The sequence below is a fragment of the Limulus polyphemus genome, unplaced genomic scaffold (genome assembly GCF_000517525.1).
Source record: "Limulus polyphemus unplaced genomic scaffold, Limulus_polyphemus-2.1.2 Scaffold155, whole genome shotgun sequence".
Classification (NCBI taxonomy): Eukaryota; Metazoa; Arthropoda; class Merostomata; order Xiphosura; family Limulidae; genus Limulus; species Limulus polyphemus.
In genome coordinates this window covers 104,717-114,727 of record NW_013665765.1, presented here as the reverse complement: position 1 = coordinate 114,727, position 10,011 = coordinate 104,717, and the positions used below count along the sequence as shown (strand labels likewise).

Below are 10,011 nucleotides of genomic sequence, written 5' to 3'. Positions count from 1 at the left end.
AAATAAACATGAAAATATTCTTCATCTTGAAATACTGAACATAATGCGATTTTTAAAATCATTCTCTAAAAGAAAAGATTAGGTGTAAGAAAATCAGTTGATAATTGGGTAATAATATCAATAGTAGATTTATTAATAAACATTTATTATAATTTCTTCTTCTCTTAAAGTTACTATATTATGTCATTCAAGCGACGATGATGCAAATATGAAACGTCCTTTTCTGACGAAGAAAAGAATTAAGATGGTCGTTTACTTGTTAAGTGTAAAGCTACACAATGAGCTGTCTGGACTGTGCCAACTGCGGGTATCTAACACTGATTTATCCACAAGATTACAAATGAACCACCAAGGAGAGAATGGTTCGAGTTACAGAAGTGACCCCAATTTTAGATCATGTAATAGTCGATAAATCTTACTTTGGGCACAGGTTGCTTTTAAAGATTTTTGTACAAACGCACGCAGACATATATAAATAGTAATAATTTTTTTAATCATAACATATTTCTATATTTCCTGGAAACCAAATTGAGTATTTTTATGCTATGCCTTTATGCTTTTCAATGCATTAATGAAGTATGTTACAGAGTAGTTACTAATTATAATAGTTCTATCTGTGCACCTCCTTAATTTGCAAGTTTGTCTTATGCTTTGTATAACATATTTATATGCAGTTATGAATGTTTCAAATAGCAGAATATTAATGCAGACGATATACCACTAACAATGTATTAATTGGTATATATTAACCAAACACTTGTTTTCTTGTAAACAACTTTGTCCAAACGACCCAACTTCAGTAAAACAAGTTTAAGTCTCAGTGAGTATACAGTTCTACTACACTACTGTGCATTCTTGCGGTAGTACTCTAGAACAGTGGTTCCCAAACTCTTTTAGTCTGAGGCTCCCTTGATGTAAATAAAAAAGTTTGAGGCTCCCCTCCCCAACCTATAACTTTATCATGGTGATTGAAAAACAGTGCCGTAGTAAAAGCAATAACATCTTTATTCGACATACTGTATCATTTAATTAATTCAACACAATTTTCATCGGGTTATTGTTTATTTAGAATTAAAATATTTCAGCATCTTTTTATTTCGGCCCATTTTTGGAGGCCCCCCATTAAAAGCTTCAAGGCCACTTGGGGAAATCCTGCTCTAGAATGTCATTACTTCAGAATATATCTGCACTTTTCTCTGTAAGATTGTTCATTTGTTCAGATACAATTGTTGTTTAGCATTATATTGACATAAAAAAGATATATTGATGTTTTTTCTTTCATTTTATTTTATTGTGAAATGTGCGATCTCTTTCGACACCAAACATTTTTTTGATTGTCAGATCGAAAGATGTATTTTAGAAGTTCACATTCTCCTTCAAAGAATATTAATCATAACTAATTTTTGTTGCTCAAAAATTTACGATAAAGCCTTTGCCTGAATCTGTTTATTATTTACTTAGATGATCCAAATTACACACATTATTTATACTGTTTAAGTCATGCATATTAGTGAGTTCGGCTTTTAATTAACTTTCATTACAACCCAATTTCCAAAATAAATCAGCAAGAAAATTCAAAATAATGAATTTAAAACACAGAAATTTTCTGCTAATTTTTTATTTAATCATTTTAGCTTGAAAGTCATTGTCATATTACACCACGATACGTAAAATCAGTTAAATAAACTATCGTGATTACTTTAACAAATACATATTGTAATTCTTTCTGAAATCTATAATGTTTAACAACATAATAAATTATAAAAAAACATTAATACCAGTCATCCAAATATTGTTTTCCACGTTTGAAATAACACACAGTTATAAAACAGAATATTTTATAATAAAGTTTTTCAAATGATTTTCAATACCACAAAACACTGTGCTAAATAAAATCTATGCTGTGAAAAATTAAATTAGTAACGGTAAAGCACTGAAATGATTAACTTCTGTTACTTGAGATCTCACGTGTAGAAGAGAACTTTAGTTATACGACCCAATTGTCGAAGTTTCTTGTACACATAAGCTTCTAGTTTAGTTACGAGTTGTTGTTGGCTTTTTACCTCATACTATCTGTCTTTGTGTATCTTAAAATCAGAGCTAGACTAAATTAATAATGCGTTAAGTGTGAAAATATCAGGAAAACTAACTGTAGAAGTTTGTGGGGAAAAAACAACTTTTCTTGGAGAATGGTAGCTTTATTTTGACTTTCCGGGCCCTTGATTACTTTGGGCAGTTAGAGTTTGGACATATTTCTGACCAATCAAGAGTGGTCAGTTTCATTCTCTTATCGGTACAGGATACTCGAGAAAGCATAATAAAACATATATGAAATTCATAGTTAGTATGTGGGGCCTACACGTGTTTCAAATAAGCTACCTAACATTTACAGATTGGATAGTAATAATCAACCTGCTTAAATTCACCAAGTTGTGCGCCGCTGTCAGTGTGTATGACTCCATTGAAGAAACACTGACTTTCTTCGCTGGTGTAATCCACAGAGCGACATGCCGGCGTTTTCAAACATTCCTCTTGGCAAGCCTCTGGCGTTGCAGAAGTCGTGCCCCCTATGTTGTTTTTGACAATTCCTCTCCCTACATGTCGACCAAAGTTCACTGTTTTTATGAAAAAAATAATTATTATTTTTATTCGTACTTTTCATACTAGACTGAAAATACACGATTTGATTGAGATAAATATTAAAAAATCAGATATAGATATCAAAACCGAAAAGACTGTGTTTTCACAGTTATTGATTGGCTTTGATAGTCAAACATATCTCAGTTAGTTAGAATAAATCCATTACTTAATATCAGAAACTTATTTATAAATTATTCATTACAAAAACGTTTTCAAATCAACTGGCCAAAGGGGTAAGTAGCAAAATATATGAAGCCGACAGCAAACGCAAGTGGCGTTTTTGTGCTGGCCATAATACAAGTGAATTTTGCATCAGACGAACAGTTTGTGTGATAAAAAAAGGTGGCGGCACGCCCCCATATATAGCATTGTTTTTTGTTTTTTGAAGCCCGACAGTAAATAATCTTAATTGAAGTTCCAAATTATAGTTTGAAAATTTTTCACAATTTCTGTCCATAAATGATTTAATTTATTTTCATTTCAAACTGTTCCCTTCTCTCATTCACGGTATTAAGATGTTAAAATAAAAATGGATATTATACTCAAACCGTTTATTTGACTGCTTAACCGTTTCAACAATCTGTTATTGGGGGGGGGGGCTGAATTTCCTTTACTAAACTTCATCGAAATTAGTTTGGCCAGTTCACAACTTGTGATACCAAACAGACAGACGTGCAACTCTTCTCTCTCTCTCTCTCTCTCTATCATATATATATATATGTATATGTCCAAATATATCATATTATACAGTACAGATGTCTTCGTCGCATAAGCTTAAAACTTGTACCAATGAACATGAACAGCTAAAACCGTTCGAGTACCTATGAGTAGCTATTATTTATTAATACATCTACAGGGTTATTTAGTAATCTCCGTCTGTTAATAGTTCACTTATACACAATAGCAATCAGCTTGAATCATGGCTGTGCATAGTCTTTCTATTAATCTCACATTGTAAGTCACTTCCATTCGTAGAAAACCACCTTTATCTATTTTATTCTATTAATAAGAGACACTCTAGTTTAATCTTTTGTGATGCTTTTTTTATGATATTACCCCAATTCGTTTGTACAAATGAGAATCAAATGCACATATAATAGCCATAAGAAAGCGAAATATATATATATATATAAAGTCTAAAACACATACGTTGCTCGCAGTGAGGGCCACAGGAACCACAGCGACATCTACACACATAAGCCATTGCAGACAAGACGCTCGGAATGGGCATGTTATAACATTCACCTCCATGCAAACAGCTATCATTTCTGCATTTGATCTAAAAATAAATTATAATTTATAAACAGCCGTAAAATAATTCTTAACAATTCTTAACTTACCACTGACTGCTATGAGTTTTAAAAAACAACAGTAAAAGGTACGCCATTGGCATGAAAGTACACTAACAATATACTCAAAAAACGATTCGATTTAGTGCGATGTGGTCGTTTCATTTGCGTATTTAATAAGGAATTTTTTATAACGCCATCAGTACATATTGCACGTCTTGAGCAGATTCGCTTATCTACATGCAGTTCTGCCATAATATGATATGTAGCCAAGTATGTAAATGACATTACTAACATTATTATTTTTAGCTCGAATACTAATTTCAAAACATTTTATTTTGTTTAATTCCGTCTTTGCCCATCCAATTTCAATACGCAGTTACATATAAACAACTGCAATCACGATATTATTGCGCGATTTTCTTAAGTTCCTAACTTAACCTTATTTAATCTTACTAAACAGTTACCTAAAAACATCTGTAGTTACGATAGAATTTTGCAACTTAACCTAACTAATCTTGGTGAAGTTGCAAAGTGGGGGTGCTTGGCTAGACATGTAAATTTTATAATAAGAGATTGAAAGTATAAAGAGCTGCTAAAAGCAGCTCCCGTGCCGCCAAAGGCAGCTCAATCTAGGAAGGTCTGGGGTATGCCCCAGGAAATTAATATAATATTACAATTTACAGTTGCTATATAAATGAAATATATAAAAGTGGGATGCTACAGAACCCCGTTTCCGATGCCTCTGTTAGTAAAAAGTTACCCAAAACATTTTTAGTACAATATTATTGTGCAACTTGACAAGACCTAACTTAACCAATCCTATTAATGAGTTACACAAAGAAATCTGTAGTTACAACATTATTGTGAAACTTGACCAAAGCTAACTTAACCAATCCTATTAATGAATTACACAAAAAATTCTGTAGTTGAAATATTATTGTGCAACTTCACATAACCTAACCTAGCCCTTCACATTAAAGAGTTACACAAAGACGTCTGCAGTTACAATATTATTATTATGCAACTTGACATAACCTAACTTAACCAACCCCACAGTTACACAAAGACATCTATAGTTACAATATTTTTGTGCGACTTAACCTAACCTAACTTAATCAATCTTATATCTGCAATTAACTATGCACTGACTAGTTGTCCTCTCTTTATGCCTGAATCTTAGAAGCCTCTGACCTGAACGTTCAGAACATGTGCCGCGTTAGGTGTCGTTCCGAAGTTGAAAATAACATATTTCAATTTCGGAATCGAAAATGTAAGTTAACAAAATTGGGTCAGAAATTTACTCTACTGAATAGCTTAGGTTTTAATATTTTCGAGTAACTTTAATAAGAGTTTTTGTTTGAAGCTTGTAATTTATCATTTTTAGAGCATGCATATTTTCAAAATGTATCAAACAGTTTAAAAGTAGTGAAAGGTAGTGTCGATGCGTCCCTAACAAAAGTTGTATCTGCTTTCAAGATTATTCCGAAACTGAAGTTCGGTTAAAGAGAGTAAAATCGACTTGTTTTCATAAAGTAAATCACCTGTATGCTGGTCTAGCATGTTATACCTTCTTCACAGACAAGCTAGGTATGTTGTTGCACAAAATATATCTGGTCCGTCCTAGTAGACATCAGGTATGTCAAGAAGAACGTAGATAAATTCCATAGGTGATGCTCCTACTAATAATACATGCAAAACTTATGGCCATGACTGACTGGTTAAGAACTTCCTTTCCGTGAATAAAACAAAAAATACAATTTTTAATTGTTATTCTTTCGTTGGCGGTTTTTGTTTTTAATTATCTGGTGAAAACTGCTCAATGTTCAATCCACGTGACAAAAACAAGATATTTTATTTCCTCGGTTAACATTTCTACAAGTTTAAACATTTATACACAGTTTTAACTTGCTGTAGGCCTAAGTTACAAATACGTGCAAACATTTATACTCAATCGTAACTTGTTGTAGGCCTAAGTTACAAATAACGTTCAAACATTTATACACAATCGTAACTTGTTGTAGGCCTAAGTTACAAATAACGTTCAAACATTTATACACAATCGTAACTTGTTGTAGGCCAAAGTTACAAATACGTTCAAATATTTATACACAATTGTAACTTGTTGTAGGCCTAAGTTCTCTAATAATACTAGGGTTAATGTAAAATTTAGCTTACTTGTACAACTTCGCGAAAACACACTGATTAGTTCAGCCTACAAGTTTACTTACATAGCTTATTTATTGGCTCACTTTTATTTATAATTTGACTTAAAACATACTAGAAAACTTGACATGAAATCTTGTAGCAACCTCCATGTTTTCAGGTTTCTCTCATTTAAACCTTCTAGCAAACAAACAAATGACAATATTAAAAATATATCTTATAACAATACTTAACATTAATGTAATAAATGTGTAGAACAATTAAGTTAATGTCAGGATGTTTCCTTAACATGAAAGAATCACAAGAGCAACAAATATTCTACGATGGTTAATTGGTTCGTACTATTAACTTACATCCTGTCAGGTGGTGAATGAAAATTACTACATAAAACACACATATTTAGATTTAAAACAAATAAAGATAGTTAGAAAAAACACCAGCTTAAAAACAGCTTTCAATTGCTCGAGTAATTGTGAGAACAAAATAAGTACCAGTAGGATAGGCAAAGCTGTATTTGTGTTTTATAATTTTCAGGCGTAACTGTCCCGAAATTGAAACTAATCGTCTAGAAGACGGTAATAGCACTCACTGCCAACTTTTGGGTGATTCATACTTAATCGAATATTGGGATTTGGCAGTCACTCTTATAGCGTACTCACGGCATCAAAGTGCAAAACGTGGTTTTGCGGGAAATGGGACGAGAGCCACAAACCCCCAGCTTCACTGTCTAGGCGCGTTAACTGCACAATATGCCCAGTCGAAGCAAACAAAATTCACTATAAGGTCTACAGTCTGCTGGTGTAACGATTAAAAATATGATATATATATTTTCTTTATTTTTTAAAGAACACGAAATTAAAGGCTTTCCACGTTGTTTTTTTTTTTCTTTTTCAAGAGGTTCTTGTTTATTCGGCTGCTTTTAATATGAGTATGTTTTGGATTTTTCTTGCCATTTTGACTTGTAATAAATCATGTAATAAAATTAACTGCAATTTAGGAATCTCAATCTTGGTAGTTGTTTTTAAAAATTTTTTTTTACATTTATAATAACTTTGACATAAAAATTTTTTTACTATGAAAGAAAAATTATGTGACAAATCCCTCAAACAACTATTATGTAACGTGTACTAGTCCCCCAGTGATACAGCGGTATATCTGCTGACTTACAACGCTAGAATCCGGGTTTCCATACCCGTGGTGGGCAGAGCACAGTTAACCCAGTAAGTTGTTTTGTGCTTAATTACAAACATGTACTATAAATATAGTTTAATCTAACGTTCGTATTTTATATACAAATTGTATTTCAACATGAAGACAAATATACTGTGTGCTTTCCCTCCGGTCAGCAGTTCAAAATATGGAGATGACAGCGGATAGCCTAGCTTTGCCGTAAATACAAATACACAGAGCTGTTAGAATATTTTCTGAAATTTTCTTTTACATTATTTGTTAACCATTTTTTAATAAGTTGCCTGATATTATAACTTTCCTACAAAATATTGAATTAACTGTATATCGTGTCAGCTATTTTACTTCTTTTTTTATCTAATTTCACCATAGATATCCAACTATATATCTTACAGGTTTGAGGAACATGCACTCGAGGTTCTCCGTTTCTTGTACACCTGGAAGATCTGTAAGAATGTCACAACCAGATGGTGTTTCTCTGCATCTCCACCCGATGCAGTTATCCCCCATTCTAAGACACTGGCGCATGCAGCCCATAGTAGGAGAAGTTAGAGACAATGAGAATGTTCTAGACAACGTTTCGTTGATGGTATGTAAATGATAAAAGTAACTTGTCATAAAATTTTGGGGAGGAGAACTGAATACGACAAAATTAGAAAATAAAATACTGGAAAAGCTCCATACGTAGATAACCGCATACTTCATTATTTTTTTTTAAACGCAACTAATCCGAAGCAAAACTTGGTTAGTATTCAGTATAGCTCAACAACAGAATCAAAGATAAGCCTTTAACTTTGCTACCTTAATAATGTAAACAAAGGACGGGAACTGTGTGCTTCACGCATTAACTGCGAACCTATATATATGACAGCAACCTCGACGTTTCGTAACATTTAGTAGCGTGATTATGTTTTTTATAATTAATTTCTTGCTAATTTCTAGATAAAATCAAAAGCGGATGTCATGTTATTAACTAGATCTATATAATAAGTAATTTTTTTGTACAGAACGAAAATAACTCTGGTTCACCAAAACTGTTTTACATAATGTCCATATCGTTTTTGCTAACTTCCGTTTACTCACTTTTTCAAAACTCTACCCATAAAGCCAAGTACCTGTGTAGGGTGACGACTCAAATTTTGTTGAAACGCTACCTTTTGCTGATGAATCGCGGACATAAAGTCAGTGTAACACTTGCTCAAGTTATTAATTGTCGGAAATTGCTTTGGAGAGCACCCAGACGTGACGAATTTGTAATACAAGTTCGTCGAATCAACATTGCTCAGGATACGTCACAAGATGGACCAATAAAATAAATATTCGAAAAGAACATTCCTTCATACACCAGATATCTTTGTTCAGCACGCAATTCCATTTCAAGTCACGCAAAAACTAATGGTAAAACTGAAGAACAAGTAAAATGAATATTGTGGAAGAAGTGAGGCGTATTTAGAAAGGACAAGAAAACTAAATTTATGGATCAGTTCGTTGATATTTGTTTCAGTTTAATGTGAAATCTTAATTAGATTATAAAGGGTGTCAACTTATGAAATCAACAATTTCAAATATAACGATTTTTGGCTTTCTTTTTCTGAAATAAACTGTATATATATTGTTCGAATATTCGATCATGTGTACCGTACAGGTTTATTCATATTTTACTTTCCATACTAAATTTCACCTTATGATATCTGACTATACTGTTGTAAACTATATTTTTGAAATTGCAATTTGTTTGTTTGTTGTAGGGAGCTGCAGGTCATACTGATGACTTAAAAACAAAACATTTAATAAGATAGGCCTAGAACACCTGGAAAGTTCTAAAAAGTTGATGTCAAGTTTTCTACTAAATTTGAGGGTACAAACGTTAAAGGATAATATAAATATCTTTTTTTATAATTTCGTGAACTTGATGTTGAATTATTTTTACTAAATGATCTAAAATAACCCGCCGACGAAAGAACAACATTACTAAACCAAGGTAAGTCCACCCGTGTGGGAGCAATGCAACTAGAGTATATGGGAAAACAAGAAAAACAAAAAGAAAACCAGGCAGTTTGATTTACGAGTCGAAAAAATGGTTTAATTTTTTGGCGAAGTAAATGGCCCCCCTGTGGCACAGCGGTTTGTCTGCGAACTTACAACGCTAGAATCCAGGTTTCGATACCCGTGGTAGGCAAAGCACAGATAGCCCATTGTGTAGCTTTGTGCTTAATTACAAACAAATAAACGAAGTAAATGGATATATCTTGCCTTATTTAAGAAAAACCTGAAAAGCTTAGATAGTGACTGATAATCTTAGATAAAATTGTGAATGTATTTAGCACTTCTACCTATTTTAGTCCTCAGGAATTAAATGGAAAACAAGTGACCTACAAAAAATATGTGGTTGAGCTTTAGTTTAACAAAATATATACATTATACACAAATGCTTTATTCAGTGTCATTCAAAAGTTATTATTATTCACAGGTCAGTTAAATAATCTTTATAAAATGTGCAATATGAATACAACAAAAATAAGTAAGGCGGGATTAATTGGCTTAAGTATCTTTCACCTCAATCAGAAATAATACTATTCAATAATCTAAAACTTGAAACGTTTTTAAGGAACAACATTCAGGACTAATGAACTTTATAATAGAGAGATGGTTAATCATAATTTGATGACTCAGTTGGAAGCTATTTACATATTATATATTAATATGTATATTTACATATTATATATTA

General features: G+C 32.4%; 1 protein-coding gene across 1 annotated transcript; it reads right to left on the bottom strand.

The window, feature by feature from the left end:
- Window positions 1-1,885: 1,885 nt before the first annotated feature.
- LOC111084712 lies at window positions 1,886-8,054 on the bottom strand. Its single transcript, XM_022381316.1, has 3 exons — window positions 7,677-8,054; window positions 3,790-3,919; window positions 1,886-2,615 (listed from the first exon to the last, which is right to left on the bottom strand). Exons 1-3 carry the CDS (start codon window positions 7,986-7,988, stop codon window positions 2,380-2,382), a joined length of 678 nt encoding a protein of 225 aa, XP_022237024.1. The 5' UTR covers window positions 7,989-8,054; the 3' UTR covers window positions 1,886-2,379.
- Between the last annotated feature and the right edge of the window lie 1,957 nt (window positions 8,055-10,011).